The sequence below is a fragment of the Scheffersomyces amazonensis genome, assembly GCF_036850825.1.
Source record: "Scheffersomyces amazonensis strain UFMG-HMD-26.3 chromosome Unknown RJT21scaffold_7, whole genome shotgun sequence".
NCBI classification, from domain to species: domain Eukaryota; kingdom Fungi; phylum Ascomycota; class Pichiomycetes; order Serinales; family Debaryomycetaceae; genus Scheffersomyces; species Scheffersomyces amazonensis.
This window is the reverse complement of record NW_027042747.1, coordinates 732,589-755,022: the sequence shown is the minus strand read 5'-3', so window position 1 is coordinate 755,022 and position 22,434 is coordinate 732,589. Positions and strand designations below refer to the sequence as shown.

At 30.3% G+C, this 22,434-nt stretch overlaps 11 protein-coding genes across 11 annotated transcripts; 8 read left to right on the top strand and 3 right to left on the bottom strand. All coding sequences in view use genetic code 12, as the record gives it.

The window, feature by feature from the left end:
• Nucleotide 1: 1 nt before the first annotated feature.
• On the top strand, nt 2–1,583 carry RJT21DRAFT_54879 (ribosome biogenesis protein TSR3). Its single transcript, XM_064885033.1, has one exon. The coding sequence runs from the start codon at nt 106–108 to the stop codon at nt 1,219–1,221; it is 1,116 nt and encodes a 371-aa protein (XP_064736456.1). The 5' UTR covers nt 2–105; the 3' UTR covers nt 1,222–1,583.
• Nucleotides 1,371–1,994, top strand: RJT21DRAFT_116169 (uncharacterized protein; the record flags this gene model as incomplete). Its single annotated transcript, XM_064880403.1, has 1 exon — nt 1,371–1,994. One exon carries the CDS (start codon nt 1,371–1,373, stop codon nt 1,992–1,994), a length of 624 nt encoding a protein of 207 aa, XP_064736455.1.
• A 294-nt stretch (nt 1,995–2,288) lies between these two features.
• HYU1 (5-oxoprolinase) lies at nt 2,289–6,487 on the top strand. The gene has a single exon (XM_064882574.1). It carries the CDS (start codon nt 2,301–2,303, stop codon nt 6,288–6,290), a length of 3,990 nt encoding a protein of 1,329 aa, XP_064736454.1. The 5' UTR covers nt 2,289–2,300; the 3' UTR covers nt 6,291–6,487.
• Nucleotides 6,488–6,565: 78 nt separating this feature from the next.
• On the top strand, nt 6,566–10,384 carry RJT21DRAFT_122990 (uncharacterized protein). Its single transcript, XM_064882573.1, has one exon. The coding sequence runs from the start codon at nt 6,593–6,595 to the stop codon at nt 10,217–10,219; it is 3,627 nt and encodes a 1,208-aa protein (XP_064736453.1). The 5' UTR covers nt 6,566–6,592; the 3' UTR covers nt 10,220–10,384.
• A 46-nt stretch (nt 10,385–10,430) lies between these two features.
• On the top strand, nt 10,431–11,667 carry SGT2 (Sgt2p). Its single transcript, XM_064882572.1, has one exon. It carries the CDS (start codon nt 10,478–10,480, stop codon nt 11,498–11,500), a length of 1,023 nt encoding a protein of 340 aa, XP_064736452.1. The 5' UTR covers nt 10,431–10,477; the 3' UTR covers nt 11,501–11,667.
• RJT21DRAFT_122988 (putative hydrolase) lies at nt 11,668–12,870 on the top strand. The gene has a single exon (XM_064882571.1). The coding sequence runs from the start codon at nt 11,720–11,722 to the stop codon at nt 12,731–12,733; it is 1,014 nt and encodes a 337-aa protein (XP_064736451.1). The 5' UTR covers nt 11,668–11,719; the 3' UTR covers nt 12,734–12,870.
• Nucleotides 12,871–12,874: 4 nt separating this feature from the next.
• NCB2 (negative cofactor 2 transcription regulator complex subunit) lies at nt 12,875–13,840 on the top strand. Its single transcript, XM_064885028.1, has one exon. The coding sequence runs from the start codon at nt 13,166–13,168 to the stop codon at nt 13,613–13,615; it is 450 nt and encodes a 149-aa protein (XP_064736450.1). The 5' UTR covers nt 12,875–13,165; the 3' UTR covers nt 13,616–13,840.
• Nucleotide 13,841: 1 nt separating this feature from the next.
• RJT21DRAFT_54853 (uncharacterized protein) lies at nt 13,842–14,319 on the bottom strand. The gene has a single exon (XM_064885029.1). The coding sequence runs from the start codon at nt 14,166–14,168 to the stop codon at nt 13,884–13,886; it is 285 nt and encodes a 94-aa protein (XP_064736449.1). The 5' UTR covers nt 14,169–14,319; the 3' UTR covers nt 13,842–13,883.
• Nucleotides 14,320–14,481: 162 nt separating this feature from the next.
• Nucleotides 14,482–15,447, top strand: BUB2 (Bub2p; the record flags this gene model as incomplete). The annotated part of the gene is made up of 1 exon (XM_064885590.1): nt 14,482–15,447. One exon carries the CDS (start codon nt 14,482–14,484, stop codon nt 15,445–15,447), a length of 966 nt encoding a protein of 321 aa, XP_064736448.1.
• A 104-nt stretch (nt 15,448–15,551) lies between these two features.
• On the bottom strand, nt 15,552–18,165 carry RJT21DRAFT_54842 (uncharacterized protein). The gene is made up of 3 exons (XM_064885027.1): nt 17,857–18,165; nt 17,569–17,574; nt 15,552–17,538 (listed from the first exon to the last, which is right to left on the bottom strand). Exons 1-3 carry the CDS (start codon nt 17,942–17,944, stop codon nt 15,656–15,658), a joined length of 1,977 nt encoding a protein of 658 aa, XP_064736447.1. The 5' UTR covers nt 17,945–18,165; the 3' UTR covers nt 15,552–15,655.
• A 69-nt stretch (nt 18,166–18,234) lies between these two features.
• On the bottom strand, nt 18,235–21,233 carry LHS1 (Hsp70 family chaperone). Its single transcript, XM_064882570.1, has one exon. It carries the CDS (start codon nt 21,200–21,202, stop codon nt 18,332–18,334), a length of 2,871 nt encoding a protein of 956 aa, XP_064736446.1. The 5' UTR covers nt 21,203–21,233; the 3' UTR covers nt 18,235–18,331.
• Between the last annotated feature and the right edge of the window lie 1,201 nt (nt 21,234–22,434).

Below are 22,434 nucleotides of genomic sequence, written 5' to 3'. Positions count from 1 at the left end.
ATTAAGAAGTCCTCATTATAACGAAGAGAAAAAAAAATTATTTGAAAATCATCGTACATAGTTAAGCACAACTCTCTAAATAGTACCATAGAGATAGAACTCAGTATGGCAAAGGGTAAAAATAAGACCTCGGAAGAGAGGTCCGGAAGTAAGGCCAGAACTTCAAATGGTCATAAGGCTAAACAGCATCATATACGAAAAGGTAGACAAGAAGTTAGTGCCTCATCACTCTCATCTTCAATAACTTCTACAGCTAATGCGAAGTTCCCTGCCAAACTTGCAATGTGGGATTTTGATCATTGTGACCCTAAAAGATGTAGTGGGAAGAAATTGGAAAGATTAGGATTAATTAAAAACCTTCGGGTTGGACAAAAATTTGCTGGAATTATTGTATCACCTAATGGTAAATCAATAGTTTGTCCTAATGATTTAGAAATCGTAGAAGAAAATGGAGCAGCTGTAGTTGAATGTTCATGGGCAAGATTAGATGAAGTTCCATTCAATAAAATTGGAGGTAAACATGAACGTTTATTACCATATTTGGTGGCAGCCAACCCTGTAAATTATGGAAGACCATGGAGATTAAATTGTGTTGAAGCATTAGCTGCATGTTTTGCCATTGTTGGACATCTTGATTGGGCAGAAATGTTATTGGAAAACTTTTCATGGGGATTAACTTTCTTAAAGATTAATGAAGAATTAATTCAAGTATACCAAAAGTGTACAGATTCCGAATCCATCACCAAAGCTCAAGATGAATGGTTAGAAAAAATCGAGTTGGAAGCCAAGGAGAGGAAAGAAAAGGCACATACTGAAGATGTGTGGATGATGGGAAATGTAAATAGAAAAGAGATTGGAAGTGATGAAGAAGATGAAGACGACGATGAGGAAGAAGACGATGAGGAAGAAGATGATGAAGAAGATATAGAATATGACAACTTGGGTAATATAATATCCAAGTCTAAGATTAACACCGCTAATGATTCTGAGGAAGAAGTAACAGATCTGGATGAAGAAGATGGATTTTATGCGACTTTATCGAAGAAAATGGCTGGTAAAGAGCCTAAATATGATTCCTTGGGAAATCTTATAGAAGACGATGAAGATGTTCTGGAGGAGGATGAATCAGAAGAAGAAGAAGTCCAGTATGACAAGCTTGGTAATATAATACCTCGTGAACAGTTGCATAGTAAATTAGATAGTCTCACACTTTCTACGTAGATATTATATAGATATTTTAATTTTGTACACAATTTCGCAAATATTTTGCAGCTATTTATGTTTCTAGGAAGACACCCGCTATAGTAAACATCCAATTCATTTAACTATCACTACTAAATCGTATACAATTCAGTCACCCAAATACCAGAATGTCAATATCAGATACGTTACACAGTGAAGGCTCACAAGCATCATCCAAATCCTTAACTCAGCAATTAGACGATATAGCCAATGAAGCTTCGTTTTACACGCCTCTTGAAACACCAACTGAACAGAGATCAACTTATTCACAAGATGAGAGCTTAACATATAGTCCTTTTAATACAGTAAATAGTACTGGAGATACAACTGCTCAATGTATACCTGGTGTTTTTAGAAAGTTTGTGCCTGGTAAGACTAGCCGTGCTGACGCCGGAGAAACACTGCCATTATTACCGATATCAAGAAGAGATTGTTTGCCATACAATTACAATGACAATGACAGTGGCACTGATAACAGATCAGGTACTCCACCACCACCTCAAACTCCTCCAGGTAATATTCTTATACCTGTTCTTCAATACATTTGGATCAATATATTTCCAGAATCAGTTCGACAATTTTTGATAGCTCATAGAATATGGGTATTTCTTGGTGGCTCATTAATATTAATTATGGTAGCCCTTGCACTTTACTTTACAGGTAATTTAACCATACTTGTGGTATATCTTAGAATGATTATTTGCTACATATTTGGTGGGGTAAGTAGTATCCCTAACTTTTGCAAGCCATAGATAAGAAAAAAATGAAAACAATTAAAATAAGTTAATCGGGATAAAGCTAATGAAATTCCTAAGCCTATTGATTCGGCAGAAGTGATATAAACTTCCGATCTCTCCTCTCTATTCCCCTTTTTTTTTTGAATCTCCAAATATATAACTATATAATTATTTTTATATTATTAAGCTTTTATACCATTTTGTACGGCTGCTGCATCAATATATACCGATCGGTAATTCTTTGCGCACTTACCGATGGATCCCCAATATTTAATGCGCCTATATAAGATAGCAATATCCACTATAGCTCATCAATGAATTATGCTGTTAATAAACATTACAAACATTACAAACACAAACATTACAATGACTGTACCAGTTCCAGGAATACAAATTGCCATTGATAGAGGTGGAACCTTTTGTGATGTCATTGCAAAAATTCCTAATCAACCAGATTATGTATTTAAATTACTTTCGGTAGATCCTCAAAATTACCGAGATGCCCCAACTGAAGGTATTAGAAGAATTTTAGAAAAAGTTCTGGGTAGATCAATTCCGAAGGATGAAAAGCTTAAATTGAATTTAATTGAAAGTATTCGTATGGGTACAACTGTTGCTACGAATGCTTTATTAGAAAGGAAAGGTGCTGATGTTTTATTAGTAACTACTAAAGGTTTTAAAGATGTATTGGTAATTGGAAATCAAACTAGACCAAATATTTTTGATTTAACCGCTAAAAAATTAGGACATTTATATAAAAAAGTAGTTGAAATCGATGAAAGAGTTACTATTGAGAATTTTATTGAAGGTGGAGGTGATAAATTAAAAGTAGATATAAATTCTGATGCTCAACTTCTTGTTGGAGTAACTGGTGATATTATTAGAATTATAAAAAAACCTGATTATGATTTAGTGAAACAACAATTACAAGAAATTTATAATCAAGGACAAATTAAATCAGTTGCTTTATCACTTCTACATTCATATACTTACCCAGAACATGAAGCCAATATTGCTAAAATTGCTAAAGATATTGGATTTAAAGTATCAGTATCTCATGAATTACAACCAATGATTGGACTTGTTAATAGAACTTCATCTACTGTGGCTGATGCTTATTTATCACCAATTATTGAAGAATATATTCAAAATTTTGGTAATGGATTTGAAGGAGGTCTTGATGCATTTGGGAATAAATTATTATTTATGCAATCAAATGGTGGTTTATGTCCATGGTATAAATTTACTGGACTTAAAGCCATTCTTTCTGGACCTGCTGGTGGAATGGTGGGATTTGGTCAAACATGTTTTGATAATATTTCTGGTAAGGCAACCATTGGTTTTGATGCTGGAGGAACTTCAACTGATGTTTCAAGATATTCAGGTAATTTAGAACATATTTATGAAACTGTGGTAAGTCAAGTAGCTTTACAAACTCCTCAATTAGATATATCAACTGTAGCAGCAGGTGGTGGATCTATATTATTTTGGAGAAATGGTATGTTTGTGGTTGGACCAGAATCAGCAGGTTCAGATCCTGGTCCAGCTTGTTATCGTAAAGGGGGTCCATTAACTGTTACCGATGCTAATTTATTTTTAGGTAGACTTTTACCTGATTACTTTCCCAAGATATTTGGTCCAAATCAAGATTTACCGTTAGATTATGAACTTACTAAGAGGAAATTTGAACAATTAACTAAAGAAATTAATAAGGATAAAGCATCTGAAGGAGTTTCATTAACTGCTGAAGAAGTTGCGTCTGGATTTTTAAAAGTTGCCGTAGAAGCTATGGCAAGACCAATTAGAAATTTAACTGAAGCTAAAGGATTTCATACATCAGATCATAATTTAGCATGTTTTGGAGGATCAGGAGGTCAATTTTCAGTATCTTTATCAAAGAATTTAGGAATTTCTCATGTAGCCATTCATAAATATTCTTCATTACTTTCAGCTTATGGTATTCAATTAGCTGATATTGTTATTGAAAAGCAATCACCAGCATCGTTTAATTATTCACCCGAGAATTTTGAAAAGATTGATTCTAAAATTAATACTTTAGTTGAAGCAGCACAAGAAGAACTTAAAGCTACTGCCCTTAGCAATTTTAAAACTAGATTGGAAGTTTATTTAAATATGAGATATGTTGGATCAGATACTCATTTATTAATTCCCAGATTACAAGGAGAATATGATACTGATAAGAAATTTATTGCTAGACATAAGAGTGAATTTGGATTTAATTTAGATAGAAATGTCTTAGTTGATGATGTTCAAGTATTATTATATGTTGAAAATAATCAAAAACAACTTCATAATCCATTTGAGGAATATAATAAATTACAAACATCATTTGAAGTAAATTCTACTGAAAATATTCAACCAATTTATTTTGAAAAAGATGGTTGGCTTAATTCTTCAGTTCATCAATTACCCAATTTAAATCATGGATCAATTGTATATGGTCCATCGATTATTATTGATAAAACTCAAACTATTATAGTTGAACCTAAATCTAAAGCAGTAGTATTATCGGATCATATTCTTATACTTGTTGAACTTGAAAATGAAAGTCATATATCGGCTGATGTGGTTGATCCAATTCAATTATCAGTATTTGGTCATAGATTTATGTCTATTGCTGAACAAATGGGTAGAACTTTACAACAAACGGCTATTTCAACTAATATTAAAGAAAGATTGGATTTTTCTTGTGCAATCTTTGATGCTGAAGGGGATTTAGTTGCTAATGCTCCTCATGTTCCAATTCATTTAGGAGCTATGTCATTTGCAGTTAAGGCTCAAAAGGAAATGTGGGAAGGTAAATTAGAACAAGGTGATGTTTTAGTAACTAACCATCCTCTGGCAGGTGGTTCTCATTTACCAGATATTACAGTAATTACTCCTGTATTAGATAAAGATAATAAACCAATCTTTTGGACAGCTTCAAGAGGTCATCATGCTGATATTGGATCAATTTCTGCTGGTTCAATGCCTCCATCTTCCAAAACTATTTTTGATGAAGGAGCAGCTATTGTAACTCATAAATTATGTTCAAAGGGTAAATTTGATGAAGTAGGAATTACTCGTATTTTACTTGAAGAACCTGCTAAACATCCTGGAGGTTCAGGTACAAGAACTTTAGGAGATAATATTTCTGATTTAAAGGCTCAAGTATCAGCTAATTATAAAGGTATAACATTATTATCAAAACTTGTAGAAGAATTTAGTTTAAATGTTATAAATCTTTATATGAAAGCTATTCAAGATACTGCTGAAATTGCCGTTAGAAATTTATTAAAATTAGCTCATCTGAAATTTGGTGGTCATGATTTAAAGGCTATTGATTATCTTGATGATGGTACAGCTATTGCTTTACAAATTACTATTAATTCAGACACTGGTGATGCTATATTTGATTTTACAGAATCAGGAGATGAAATCTATGGCAATTTAAATGCTCCAAGAGCTATTTTATATTCTGCTGTATTATATGTATTAAGATCATTAATTAGTAGTGATATTCCTTTAAATAATGGATGTTTAAAACCAATTAGTTTTAAAACTAGAGAAGGATCAGTTGTTCATCCATCGGTTGAAGCCGCTGTGGTTGGAGGTAATGTTGAGACTACTCAAAGAATTGTTGATGTTATGTTAAAGGCATTTGAAGCAGCAGCTGCATCTCAAGGTACTTGTAATAACTTTACATTTGGTATAAATGATAAAGAACATGGTATATCATTTGGTTATTATGAAACCATTTGTGGTGGATCTGGAGCTGGACCTACTTGGGATGGACAATCCGTTGTACAATGTCATACTACTAATACTAGAATTACTGATACTGAATTATTTGAAAAGAGATATCCTGTCATTGTTCGAGAATATTCAGTTAGAACTGGATCTGGTGGTAATGGATTCCATAAAGGAGGTGATGGAGTAATTAGAGATATTGAATTTACTTATCCAAATTTGGAAGTTTCATGTTTAATGGAAAGAAGATCCTTACCACCATTTGGATTATTAGGTGGACAAGATGGATTAAGAGGGAAGAATTTCTGGTATAAGAAGACTAAGACTAGTCCCGGAAAGTATTCCAGAATTTCTCTTGGAGGTAAATGTACAGTTAGAATTCAAAAGGGTGATAGAGTGATTATTTTAACTCCAGGAGGGGGTGGATTTGGAGCTATAGAGCCAACTAAGGAACAAGAAGAAGACAAAAGTTCCCAAGTGCAGTATCCGGTAAAGAGTAGTGAGCCTACTATACTTAGTGGAAGCGTAGGATTAAGAACCATTACTCAGGAGACGAACTAGGCACTCAACCACCCAACTAATTGACTAACTAACTAACTAACTAAGTAACTAAATACTATATAACTATCTTTCTCTTTCTTGCTCTTTCCTTTTTATCGTTAAGTGTATACGTTTTATTATAAATTATTAACTATTGTAAATTGTGAGTTGTGTCACTTTTGTATGTCACTTCTGCATGTCTGTGTCGCAAATGTCTGGGGAAAAATAGACATTGCCTCAGAACTGACACACCCAAAAGGGTAATGAACTTATCACTCTAACTAATCACCTATACCCACAAATCTCGTCAATAATGCAAAGTAATGAGTTCAGCAGTAAAGTTGAAGTATCTACCGTTACTATGGAATCCATTCCTAAATTGTCTATTTAATAATGCACATCCTGAACGAGCACCATTCAAACAAACCATTGATGAATTAGGTAGAAATCATAATGATTATACTATATTAGTACCTCCATGTTATATTCAACATGATTGTTTTGATCCAACCACTACCAATAGTTCAAATCCTACAAGATTAAGAGAATTATTTTATAATGATGAAGATTTTATACGATCTCATATAATTCGAACTGGTTCATCTCATTCAACAACTATAACTCCTATATCAAAAGTTCAACTGGTAATTTATAATACCATGAATGGTAAACAATTATTAATTAAAAATGGAATGATATTTACTGGTAAAGGGTTTAAAAAAAGTTTAAAACTTCGAATATTATATTATCAATATGTTGATCTGATTAGTGATTATTTCCCTAAGGGAAGTAAATTAATGATAATTTATATTGAAAATTCATTATTTGGAAGTTATAATCCTCATGATATTTCTCCAATAAGTTCTTTAATAAATTCTCCAAATTCTCCCAATTCTCCTCATGATAATACTTTAAGAAATCAATTATCTGATTCAATAACTTTTGAAAAATTATTAAGAAATTATCCAATTTTATCAAAGGCTGTTAGTGAAAAATTCTATCGATTATTTCATAATAATAATAAAGATTTTAATCTTTTAAGAACTACTGGTCAAAGAGATCTTGCTGATATTACTGATGAATTTTATAAAATAAGAAAAGCTGCTTTTGATATTTTACAAGAAAGTGTAACTGATCCTAATGGTCAACAAACTTATGAAATAATTGATCATATTCAAAAGACATATCCTCAAGTTGATCAACTAATTCATGAATATGTTGAATTAAATTTATATGATAAACTTTGGTCAAAATTAATTTATCAATTTAATTTCCCTAATGATGGTAAAACTGATGAACATTCAATTAAAATCTTAACTAATGAAAAATATGATTATTTATCATGTTTAGCATTAAATCAATTAGATGCTCAAATAGATAAACCATGGCAATATAATGAATTTCAAAAAAGAATTGTAGCTGCAATTCAAGAATTCTCGAAATTATCTGATGCATCAATTATTAATCTGAGACTTAAAACTGAAATTATTAGTAAAACTTATGAAATTTTAGCAGAATCTAATAAAATTTTAGGAATTGAAGGTGATGCTGATATTTTATTACCTTTATTAATTATGGTAGTTGTTCATTCAAAAGTAGATAATATTGAAGCTCATGTCTATTATATTGAAAGTTTTACAGCTATACCATTAGAAGATGTAAGAGGATTAAAATTTATGGTAACAAATTTAAGAATTGTATTTGCATTCTTAAGTATGCAAAAAGATTATGCAAGAATTGTTGATAGTTCTCAACATAATTTTGATTTATGGTCTTGTATTCAACATAATGATATTAATAAATTTAGAATTATTATAGATAATGTTAAACATTCATTTATTAATAATGAAATTCCTTATGATCATTTTTTAAAGAGTAAAAATATTAATGGTGAAAGTTGTATAATGTTTGCTATACGATCAAAAAATTATGATATGTATAATGTTTTAATTAATGAAAATCCTACCTGGTTTTCTATTGATGAAATTTTATTTGATAAAAATATAACTACTAATCAAACTTTATTAATGATTGCTTTAACTGAAGAATGTAATGATATATCAAATGATTTAGTTAATTTAATTTTAACTAATGCAACATTATTGGAACAAAAAAAATATTTTAATTTAGTTGATTCATCAGGTAGAAGTGTTGGACATTATATATTCCATAATTATCATTTAATTGATATTATTGGTCATTTAATTGATTGGGAATTAAAAGATATGAATACTTATACTCCATTATATACAGTATGTCGATGTTATGATCATTTAGATTATGGTAAATTAATTTCAAAAGCATTTGATTGTGTATATAAAAAATATGGTCGAGGTAATATTGATTTTGATAAACATATGGATAAATTAGGTAATACATTATTACATATTATAAGAAGAAATTTGAAATTCACAGAATTATTACAAGATAAAAAAAATTTAGTTAATGTTAATCAAGTTAATCATAAATTTCTTAGTCCATTAAATCTTTATGTTAAGGCAAATAGGATTGAAAATCTTCGAAATCTACTTGTAGATGATCGACTTAATTTTTTACAGGAAGATACAAAAAATTGGTATAATGTATTAGATTTTCTTGGATTTTCTGCTTCAAAAGCAACAGGTATTAGTCCTGATTTTAAAAAAGTAGAACGGTTAATTTTTGATTTTTTGGCTAATAATTATTCACCAAAGACTGAAAACAATAAACTTATTGCACTCAATGCGAAGTATGATCCAAGTCGAGCTGATTGGGTAGTTTATTTTCTTATGACACCAGACAAAAGAGTTAATAAATCTCTTGAGTCTATTAAACTGATTATATCTTTACAAAAACTAGAGAATCCATTATCGATATATCCTGATGTCTCCACAATATGGAATAATTATGGAAATGGATCTACCACACCATACTTTCATAAATTAAGAGTTAATAGATTGATTGATCAATTCAATATTTATTTTAAAACATTAATAATCCAAGAAGAGACGGATTTATTTGAAAAGTTTATTAGTGATACTAATGGCTCAAAGAATAAACTGACTTTAGAATTATTTCAAGAAATGAATGAAATACAAGAGCAAAGAAGGAGAAGTTTGGGAGAGGTTACTATGACTAGAAATGCAATTAAAGATATTGAAGGGTTTATAAAGTATACTAAAGAAGATTTAATTCAATCTAAAACTCAACTCACAATTCTTCGAAAATTAATTGCTGTTGGAGAAATCAAACAAGCTGATGTAAGATTTTTGTATGATAGATTATTATCTAAAGTATCATTATCAGAGTTAATACCAGAATTAAGTGGTATTAGATCTACTAATGAATATACAACAGAGGACCATGGATATTCTAAATTGTTACCATACATTTCATGGTTAGAGATTACATTTGATGAATTATTCAAACATATGAATCATGTGTTAAACTCTATCCAAAGTTGGAAAAGCATTTACAAATCAATAACTGAGTTGAATTCAGAGTTACACAAGATAGAACTGAAATCCCAACCTCCACAACAGCAACAACAACAACAAGAAGAACAACAAGAACAAGAAGCAGATACCAATGAACCAAACAATGGATCTTTACAAAGAAGAAACACTTTCACAATTGAACCAATTCAAGATCATGAATTCGATGATCCCACTAGTTCACTCTTCAATTTTGGGAATATTTTAGAGAGTAAAAAGGCAAGATATAAGAAACTTGTAATGACTAAATCTGAGAAAGTTAAACAAATTTTAAAACTTAACGTACAATTAAAATGGGATCATGAGTTAGTAGCAGTAGAAATTACTAAATTCTTAAAATTAAGATCTCATCTTCTTCTGTATGGTATTAAGGAATTCACCAAGTTTGAACTTATAAGATTAAAGAATAGACATCTTGAATTATCTCAAGCATTATTCTCGTTAAGGGTTAAGTCTAAGCAGTCGCCTAGATCCTAAACGAAGAAAAAAAAAATTTGCAGCCTATTTAGTGACAGTCAGTGGTCGTGGGCGTCTCCCTAAAAGACAATTAAAATTACAGAATATTCGAGAAGAAATTGGGGCGCTAACTACCGAAAATTTGGGGCCGATTCCAAAGTCGTGGCAGGCAATATATATTTCTCAATTTGTATAATATATATATAATATAATATATAATAGATACTCCACTATAGTAAAGCAGTTGTGTATTGAATAGTAATAAATTAGTTCAATTCAATGTCTAGTATAAAAAATAAGGATATAGCATTATCCATTGTTCAGTTCTTAAAACAAGCTGTTAGTAATAAACAGATTGCTGAAGATTATGTTGAATCATTAGATGTAGCTATTGATTGTATAGCTGATGCCTTTGAAGTTGATAAGGATGAACAAGTTAAAGTATTTGATGGAAAGTCCTTACCTGAATTGATTCAAGCTGGTTTATCAGGATCATCATCATCTGCTAGTACTGCAAGTGCTACTACTTCTACTTCTACTAGTAGTAGTAGTAGTCCAGTTGAAGTTGATGCTGCTACAAAGGAAAAAGCTGATGCTTTAAAAGTAGAAGGTAATAGAGCTATGGCTGCTAAGGATTTCTCTACTGCTATTTCCAAATATACTGAAGCTATTGAATTAGACGGTTCAAATGTAGTTTATTTATCCAATAGAGCTGCTGCCTATAGTTCTTCTCAACAACATGAAAAGGCCGTTGCTGATGCTGAAGCAGCAATCAAGTTAAATCCAAACTTTTCAAAAGCTTATTCTAGATTAGGTTTAGCCAAATATGCTCTTGGTGATGCCAAGGCTTCTATGGATGCTTACAAAAAGGGTCTTGATATTGAAGGTCCAAACAAATCAGATGCTATGACTAAAGGTTATGAAACTGCTAAGACTAGATTTGAAGAAGAATTAGAAAATTCTATTTCTAAAACTGATGTTACACCAAGTGAATCTGAATCTTCTTCATCTGCTGGTGCCGGTGCAAGTGCTGGTGCTGGTGCTGGAGGTTTACCTGATTTAGGTAATTTAGGTAACTTATTTGGTAGTGGAGGTATGCCAAATTTATCAGAAATGATGAATAATCCAGATATTATGGCTGCTGCCAATAGAATGATGCAAGATCCTCAAGCATTATCTAATTTAATGAGTAATCCAGCTGTTCGTCAAATGGCTCAAAACTTTGGATTAGGTGGTGGAGCCGGTGGAGCCCCAGATCTTAGCAATTTATTTGGTGGAGCCAATAGAGGTAGTCAAGAATAATCAAAATAATTATAAAGGTGATAACTAACGATTTAATTCTTTTAACAAGTTCTTTATTTTAATTTATTATATACATGTATAGTCTTTAATGAATTTGCCTATTTGGTATAAATGCAGCAATTGCAAAGAAAAAAAAAATTATGGCCTAAACTGTTAAGCGATATTTTTCACCACCACCACCACCACTACTACTACTACTGCTAAGTTGTTGTGTGCAACATGTTGGTAATTGGGTGTGTAAGGCCAACATGTAGACAGTTGATAATGAAGAGATCATTTAAATATGATACTGTGCGATATCTTAACCAATCTGGTTGGTTCTTCAGTCGTCATAAACATCTTTTTAAAACATTTAAATTAGATAGTATACCAAAATTACCATATCATGAAACTATTGAATTACTGTATCAACAATATAAACCATCTAAAACATTTGAAATAGATACTAATTTATCACCTATTGTTATGTTACATGGATTTCTTGGATCTAAACAAAATTATGGTACAGTTGCAAGACATATTACTCAATTAACTCGACATCCAGTTTATGGAGTTGATATGAGAAATCATGGACAATCAATGCATGCTGGACCTCATGATTATTATCATTTAGCATTAGATGTAATTAAAGTATTACAAGATAAAAATTGGAATGATGCTATATTAGTAGGACATTCTATGGGAGCTAAAGTTGCCATGATTGTGGGATTACTTGAACCAGAATTGTTATCAAAAATTATAGTTATTGATAATAGTCCTGTTAGTAGTCAATTAGATGAAAGTTTTGAAAAAGATGTGGTAGGAATGTGTCATGTAGAATATGACTTTCCTAATTTTATTAATAAATCTCCAACTTTTCAAGCTTCTAAAGTTGATTCTATATTAGATCAATATGAGCCAGATAAGAAAGTTCAATTTTTCTTAAAGACTAATATTAACAAGAATTATAAGATAAAGGATCAATATTTTAGAGTTCCTGTATTCAATTTTCTTAAGGAAGATGTTATTAGTAATATGGGAGATTGGCCATCTGATAAACTAAATAATAAAATTTTTGACAAACCAGTATTAGTCATTTCTGGTAAGCATTCTAATTTTGTTAAAGATGAGTACTTGCCAATATTTCATCATTACTTTACGAATGTAAAGTTTGAAGAATTCGAATGTGGACATTGGGTGGTAACAGATAAGCCTCAGGAGTTTATAACTTCTGCTGTTAACTTCATATCTTAGGTAATATAATTATATAACATAGACCATATATACATACATAGACCGTATATACATACATAGAGCATATAAATCATAGAGCATATAAATCATAGAACATATAATAAAAGATAGAACATATAAATCATTATAATTCGAGCATATATTATTTACATAATGAGAACAACTCATTAATTACTTTAACCATAAAACCTATAATTACTACATATGTTCCTATCTAACTAACTCTAATAAACATATAATTCAGATATTATCTAATCCCACCTGATTACATAATCTGACTCCCATCAGCAGTCCAAAAAAAAGTATAAAAGGAAGACAAAAAAACTCGACTTTTTATTGCTGTTAAAAGAAATCTATGATATAATTACGGGCATCATTAAGATACGAATCAATTTAATAATAAATAAATAAATAAATAATAATAATAATAATATGTCTGAATATTCATCAGGATCAGCGTCTACGGATGATTTATCACTTCCAAAGGCAACTGTTCAAAAGATAATTAGTGAAATACTTCCGAAAGATATTGCTATATCTAAAGAAGCAAGAGAAGCCATTACTGAATGTAGTATATTATTTATTATGATGTTATCAACCCAACTGAATGATATAGCGGAAAAGGAGGCTAAAAAAACCATTGCATCAGATCATGTCGTTAAGGCATTAGAAGAATTGGATTTCCATAATTATCTTGAAATTATAAATAAAGTATTGGATGAACATAAAGAATTATTAAAAGGAAAGGAAAAGAAGAATAATAAATTTCAAAATTCTGGTTTATCAGAAGAAGAATTGCTTAGGCAACAAGAAGAATTATTTAAGAAATCAAGAGATCGTTTACAAAACTCTAATCCCGATACTTCCGTTAAAACAGAATAGATTAATTCATCCATCTAATGTTGTAATGATAATAATGACTAAGATTTTCTTCAATTCAAACACTTAATAAATCAAAACTTTTAGGTCAACTTTGAGATGAGACAATGAACCAACTCTGTATAGTATAGCATCTATGTATAATAATCACAATAACAATAACAATAACTACAACAAATGACAGATTACTGTTTGGTTAGTTCATATAATAATTTTAAATAATATTAATATTAATCTGTAGTATGCATATATATATTTAAAGTGTACCTACTTAACCCCAAACTATTTCGTATAATATAATTACAATATTGACCACTATTAAAGGTATTCTCATTAATGTTCTTACAGCTCCTATTAAATTGACCAATCTAGTCTTAACCGATGATCCTTCATTAGCATCATATCCAGTATTAAATTGTTGATATTGTGGTTGAAGATTACTATTAGTAGCACTTGATCCCCATCCGATTCTATTTAGAAATCTGTCCTCACTGAGAACTGCTATTCCATTAATTGTGAATATTATCACATATAATAATTTGCCTAATCCGAACATAGTGTTATTCAATCAACTAACTTTTGATAATAGTATTAGTATACACACAAGTTGACTTTGTTAGTGGTAGTTGACTCTTTGGGTGTTGTCTGTCTATAGAGAGCTGTACCGTGTTTTTGGTGAGGGTGCTTTGGACGTGCAACTTTTCAATTTCTAGTAGTGAACCTGTAATATGTCAGTTAACCTGTAAACACATACATAAACTGTTATTTGTTTACCTTTTACAGAAATGATCTATATACTACAACTACTACAACTACTATAACTATACTACTTAATTAACATACTCACTTCTACTATTATGTTACAAACTATGCAATCGTCTCCACTAAAACAACAAGTAAGAGGTCGTAAAAAAGATAGTATAGAACAATTCATTAGTGGATCACAATTATTTCTTGAGAATGGATTATCTCAATTAAGATATATGATACTTATTGAAGGTATAAGTACTCCATCAGGTTATGATCAATCCCCCTATAGATCATATGTTTGGTCAATATTATTAAGAGTACCTAATTTTCGAACTGAAGAATATATATCATTATTACAATCAATGCCTCGAACTTTAAATCCTATTATATATAAAAAGATTAAGAATGATACATTTAGAACTTTAAAGAATGATACAAATTTTAAATCAAAAGTTAGTGAAGAATCATTAATTCGTATACTATCTTGTATAGCTATAACTATAGATGATAAAGTTGGTTATGTACAAGGTTTAAATGTATTATTAGCTCCAATAGCTTATGTTTGTCATAAAAGTGAACCTTATGCTTATGCAATATTACATAATTTAATAAGAAATCATATACCTTTATATATAACTCCAAATTTAGATGGAGTTCATACTGCATTAAATTTAGTTGAAGTTGTATTAAAAATAATTGATCCAGTATTAAGTGAATATCTTGATTCAAAATTTTTAAAACCAGAAATTTATGCATTTCCTTCAATTTTAACTTTATGTGCTTGTACTCCTCCATTAAAATCAGTATTAAAATTATGGGATTTTTTATTTGCCTATGGAATTCATATGAATATATTATTTGTAGTGGCTCAATTAATTATTAATAGATCTTTATTATTAAATTCTGATCTGCCTATGAAAATTTTAAGAAATTTCCCTCCTTTAAATGAAAATGAAATTATAAAACTTAGTCTAAGTTTTATACCGGAATTACCTAAACAACTATATGATTTAATAGTTCGTCATGGTTATGATAGAAATGTTCCAACTGAAGTTAAATCATTTCTAATTGAAAATAATCTATAATCTATAAGTTTAAGTTAAGTTATATAATATAATATTAGTATTAATTCAATACCTAGAATGCTAAAAATTTAAGATAAGTAATAAGTAGAAGCAAGTAGTAATAAGCAAGTATTGATAAGCAAGTATTGATAAGCAAGTAGTGATAAGCAAATAGTAATAAGCAAATACTAATAAGCAAATACTAATAGCAAATACTAATTTTACTAAATTAAATGATACCCTTTTGATAATCATCATAACTGAAATAACCAGCAAGAACAGTACGATCATTATAAGTTCTTCCAGCCAATTGAACAATTGCTTGTAAAGCAACTGATTCATCTTCAAATTCAATAAAGATTTTGCCTAAACCAGGTTCTTTAAATTGACTAAGACCAGGCAAAAAATCAGTGGCTGGTCTAGGAAATTTAATTGATTTAACTTCACCAAATCTAATAACTTCTTGATAAATATCTTGTTTAAAGAATTGATATTTTGCATCATCAGATAAATCTTTTGGATTAAACATATTAAGTAATTGAATAACACTCAGTTTTGGAGTAGCTTTAACTAATTCATTAGTAGCTAATTTAGTTAATGTATCCATTTCAATAACACAATCTTGTATACTAGTTTCAAATGGTATAATACATGAAAAAAATGCATCATTAATAATTTCAATTTCTTTAGATTTATTAATATATTCTTGAATTTTATTAGTTATTTCATCTAATGTGGTAAATTCTTTTGGTTCAATATAAAATTCAATAAATCCAATACCTAAAGATTCTTTTGTACCAATTTCTCTTAATAATTGAAAAGCTTTAATTGGAGCAATTTTTTTCAATTCTTGAATTATAAGAGTTTCAGTTGCTGAAGTATTAACTTTAATAGTAATTTTTCTTGGACTATCAAGTACAATTTCTTCAATATCTTTATCAAGAGATATTTCTTCATAAGCTGGTAATAAAGTTTGAACCACATATTCTTTGGGTCTTTCAATACTAATTGTAAAAGTTAATGAATCATCTCTAAATGGTTCACTATCTTCTTTAAATTTATTAAAAGAAAGTTCTAAACCATTAAATGATGAAATAATTGTGGCAGCAAGATGATTAGAAAATTCCACAATTAAATGATTATTATCTTTAGTAAATTTCTTCTTTTCAACTTTAAAAGTAGATGATTCTTCAATATCAATACTTTTTAAAATACTACTAAAATTATCAACAAGTTTTAAATAATTAATTTGATCAAAATTAATATTTCCAAAGATTAAAGTTTTAGAATTCTTTGAATCAATTGGATCAATTTTAGAAGTTTCTCGTAAAAGATTATCTGATTCGGCTAATCTATCATTAATTACTCCTTCTAATTTTGTATAATCAACAGGTCGAGGATAACCTGGAAGGGGGAATAAACCAGATAATTTAGCTCTTTGAGCACTAACTTCTTCAAATCCTTTAGTTTTAACTCCCCAACCTGAATCAATAATTTTAATTTGATCTAATGTTGGATAACTTTCAACTTTACTAAGTCGACTCTTTAAAACTTCAACAGCATCTACATTAGAAATACTATCAATATCAGTAAGAAAATCTTGAACTTTTGAAAAACTTGTGGCTGGATTCTTAGTAATTTTAGTCCATCTACCATTTCTTGATTCAGTTGCTTTTTCAAATCCTCCAGTTCTGGCGGTTGGAACTCTTCTATCATCCCCATTTTTTCTGTAATCACTTGCTTGATTATAATCATTATTTCTTTCTCTAACATCTCCTCTTTTATTTCCAAAACCTCGATTACTATCATCTCTTCTACCATTTTGCTCATGTGCGGGTACTTGTTTTAATCTATCTGGATGAACTTTCAAACTTCCAGCAGCACCACTATGATTATTTGAATCAGATGGCCATGGGTTACGTTCTTCACGACCTCTTGAGGGTCTTTCATTCTCTCTAGATCTGGAATATTGATCATCTCTAAACCTTGACGACCTATCATCTCCTCCTCGTGAACTACCTCCACGGTCACCTCCTACACTGCCACCTCGAATACTTCCACCTCTTATGCTTCCTCCTCTGATACTTCCTCCTCTACTAGAACCACTTCCTCCTCTACTACTGCTTCCTCCCCTACTGGAACTTCCACCTCTTCCACCTCTTCCAGAACTACCTCTTGCAGGTGATCTTTCTCTTTTTCTATCTGCTTTACCATTAGGCTTACCACCCATCAGTCTAAATATTTCCTCTTGAGAGGCAAGGCCATGGACAGAACTTCGATCTGATCTTAATGAACTATAACTATTAGATGGAGATGAATTTGAAGTGGATGATGGTCCACTGCCGCGAGATCTTCCATTATCTCTAAACAGGTACGCATCTGTACTGTCACCTCGTGAACTTCCACTTCCACTTCCACTTCCACTTCCACTTCCTCTATCTCCACTGGATCTAGAACTTCCACGACCTGAATCTCCAGACCTCCTTATACTTTTAATGAGGTTGGATCTACTCTGCATATTGTGCTTACTTACTATGTGATGATGTATCAGTAACAGGTAATTTGAATGTGGTAAATTTAAAATTTCACTAAATGGGTTTAAGTTTGTGATACTTGAGGATGTTCTTGATTGCCTAAATAGGCAGGGTGTGCACCAGTCTCTTTCCCCTCATCGATTCATTAATATTATTTTGTTTCATAGTTTATTTTATTACCGTTTATAGATATCTTACATACGGCTTTATCACATAACACAATATACATATATTATATGATATTTTTTAAATGATTTACATATTTAATCAGTTTCAACCGGATGTATTTTATAGTACTACAATGTATGAATAAGTATTAATTCGCTGTATATATTTATATATAAATATTATTGTATGCTGTTAAGGTAGACTCATAATTCGTCATGTTCGATTTCAGAGTCATTTTCGTTTTCAGCTTCAACTTCAACTTCAACTTCAGGCGACTCGGTTTCTTCTTCCTCTTGTTGTTGCTCTTGTTGCTGTTGCTCTTCTTCTTCGTCTTCCTCTTCAATCTCTATTTCAGGATCTTCTGACTCTGCTTGCTTGGCTTCAGCCGCTTTCTCTTCGGCTTCGGCCTTTTCAAGTTCTTTCAATTTCTTTCTGTATTCCTGTTGCACTCTTCTATAAACCAATTTCTCTAATCTGTCACTGAGTAATTCTTGGCTTTCCTTATGGTGAGATAAGATATTTTCAATCCCTTGTTCGATACTATGAATTCCATTAACTAATGATTGATAGAATTCATAGAGCTTTTGTTTATTATGAGATTTATAAGCTTTCTCAGACGCTACTAAATCTGCAACTTCTTCAACTACTGTCTTATAATCAGGTATAATTTGTGATAAATTTAATAAATTATCCTTTCCATTACCTATCGAGTGAGTTTTAACTTTACTACTTTCTTTAGTATAGTCAAAACCTTCTTTACTAAACTTTTCTTTAATTTGTTCAACTTCAGCTGCAAGTTCTAATGTAAGTTCTTCAACTTTTAACATTAAATCTGATGCTTTAGAATGTAAATCTTTAAAGCTTTCATATGATAAATCAGTATTTACGAGACTTATAATAGAATCTAATTTCTTTTTAGCTTCATTAATATGAGTTATCTTTTCTAAAACATCTTCAACAGATGCATTGTCACTTTCAAATTCTAACCATTCTATAAAATCACTAATAGTTGATCTGAAATCAATTAAATCTACACTAGAAAGTTCTTCAAGTAAAATATCTTCATTAGATTCAATATGATTTCTTAATTCATAACATTGACCTTCAAGTAAATTCTTTACATGTTCTAATTTAATGGCAATTTCATCTTGTTCATCAAGGAATTTTAATTTACTTAAAAGTCTTTCCTTAGTTGTTTTGGAAATTGGTTTAATACCAGTATATGTTGGTTTAGGAATAGTAACAGTTACTGGAATAGAAAGTCTAATTGATGATTTCTTAGTTTTAGAAGATGAAGTCTTATTGGTGGCATTAGAAGTATCATTAACATCAATTTGAGGCTCAACTAATTCTTCAACTTCTTCTTCTTCTTCTTCCTCAACTTTTTCTTCTGAATCCTTCTTTAAGAATTTATCAAAGAAACCTCCAGAACTCTTTTGTTTTTTACTAACACATTCTAATTCTACTTTAGTTAAATCAAAGAGTTTATTATTATCAATGGCAAATGTTCCAAATATAACGATTTCTTCCTTTGATTTACAATTCAATTTCTTAGCTTTTAAAGATAAATCTTCAAACTGATAAGATTTAATTAACTTATCATCTTCATATAATCCAATATCAATAGAATTGGAATTGGAAATCTTTCCTAATTCTATCTTAGTTGGTTCACTAATTCTTGCTCCTTTAGCATAAACTACACCTTCTTTACGAGAATCATTGACATTAATTTCATAATTATGATAAGATTTTTCAATTAATTCAATTTCAGTTGATTTAGTAAATTTAGTTTTTAATCTTAATCCCTTTAAAGTAGTTCCTAAGGCACAACTTTCATCCGCATTTACAGATTTTGAAATTCTATCTTCTCCAACAAGAGTAGTTAAATGTTTTTGAACAAATGGAATTCTGGTAGATCCTCCATGTAAAATAATTGATTTAATATCTTTAAGTGGGATAGAAGCATCTTCAATAGCAGTTATAATTGGATCTGTAATTTTCAGAACCAAATCAGAATTAATTTCTTCAAATTCTTCTCTAGAAATACTTGTCTTAAAATCACGATCATCATAAATTGATTCAAGTGATATACGATAATCATTATTGGCTGATAAGATAATTTTAGCCTTTTCTGCTGCTTCAAATAATCTAGCCGATATTTTAGGAGTTATATCAGTATGTTGTAATTTAAATAATTCTAAGAATTTTTCAGTTAAAACATCATGAATTGATGAAGTTAATTTTCTTCCTCCAAATGATTCATCATATCCAATACTTTCAAGTTCAACAATAATAGTACCATTTTTTAAAGGAGTAAAAGAAAATAAGGTTGCTCTAGTAGATCCTGCACCCATATCATAAACTATATGATATTCTTTAATACCAGTATAATCTGATTTTTGTAATTTTTTATTAGATACATAATTTAAAGCAATAGCTGATCCATCATCAACAAGTCCTAAAATATTAGAAAATCCTGCTAATTGTAAGGAATCTAAATAAGCTTGTCTGGTGGCAGGTGAAGCAAAAGCAGGAATTGATACTACTACATCTTCAGCAATTGGTAAAGCTGTTGGATTACTTTCTAAATCACTAATGGCTCTTGCTTTAATTTCAGCTAAACCCATAGCTACAATTTCTTCAACTGTAAAAATATAAGAATCATTATCATAACCCAAATCAAATTTAATTGAATTTGATCTAGTATTATCAGATACTAATTTTAAACCAGGATGTTGATGAGCATATTCTTGTACTTGAGGATCTTCAATAGATTTCCCCAATAATGATTTAATATCTAATAAACATGTTTGAGGAAATCTAGTACATAAAGAACCGGTTTGAGAACCATATACTCTTTCTATTTTATTATTATTACCATTGGATTTTATAGAAATTCCTGAAAGATCTTTCCTCTTCCCTTCATCAGTTAATACTAATTCAAATGGTACTCCAGGTGCTAATAATACGGCTTTAGTGAATTTTTCACCAAAATCAAGCCCTAAAATGGCACTGGAAACAAGGCTAAATAAAGGAACTAGTAATAAAAGTATACTACTGGTCTTTAATCTCATGGTTTATTTCCCCTTTGGGTTTAAATTGAAGATACTATGGATAATATAGCTGGAATCGTTGAAAAATCAATTAGGTACACGTATTATGCTTAACTATACAAAGTCACGTGTGCAAAAATAGTTTAAAATTGATTGAGCACCGACGTTGTTGCCTAATTAGGAAAGCGCTTTTTATGCACAATTTTGCAACTTCGTCACTTTCCTTAATTTTACTGGGTATATCTAAAATTGCAAATAAATACTCTAAACTAGGGATAGTGGTGTATTCGAATTCGCTTAGTTGTGAACAGAATAAATTTCAGTTAAATTGATCTGAATCAAGTGTAAGGACATTTTAATGTTTGTCGAGTGGCATCTCATACTTTAGAAGCATACTTTTACTTGTTCGATAGCTTGTAACTGATTCAGCCCAATTGATTTTTCCAGATTTTATTTACTATTTCAAGGCAGTGTTTAAAACATACAATTCACATTAAAGTATTTCTAGGGTTTCCGAAATCAAAATATGCATGTTTGACACCCTATGCAAATCATGAGCCCTGATTCATGCTTGACTAGCTATTTGCCTAGATTCTGATCCGGAACCCATGTCTGTATCGACTACTTTCCCATTATTATAATATTATATACAAAAAATAAAGTTGCTTGCAATCAAAAGGCTCAAAGGCTCATAAGTAGGAAGAAGTGGCGGTCACCATTCTCGTGATCTGATTGTTTGTCAATTGTTTTCATTTTTTTTTTTTTGACAATAAAGAAACGATTCATCTCAGTACAATTCCCAGTAAACTATTCACTTGTTTAGTTCATTTTATGTAACAGTAACTATAAGTTAAAGCTACATTATGAACCTAATAGCTTAGTCTAGAAAAAAGTATACCAGTAGGGCCATCGCACTGAGGAAACTGTTGAATCTTAAAAGTTAATTCAGAGAATGAGTCCAATATTTGATTCTTAATGTTCTCGTATATGGTTGACTTCATATGCCTTTGGTATTGTACATTTTGCAAGGAATCCCAAATAGGAAGTGTGCATCGGCGTATTCCATACCATATGCACTACTAGAGGGCATTCGAGTGAGTCGTGCAAAAATTCATCGTACTTTAAATGGGTTACAAATAGAAAGTAGAGTCATGAGAGATGAGATGAGATGAATATGGGTTATGTTCATAAAATGACATATATGGATGATCTGAGAATATGAAAGTTTTCTTATAAGCACGTATATATGTATT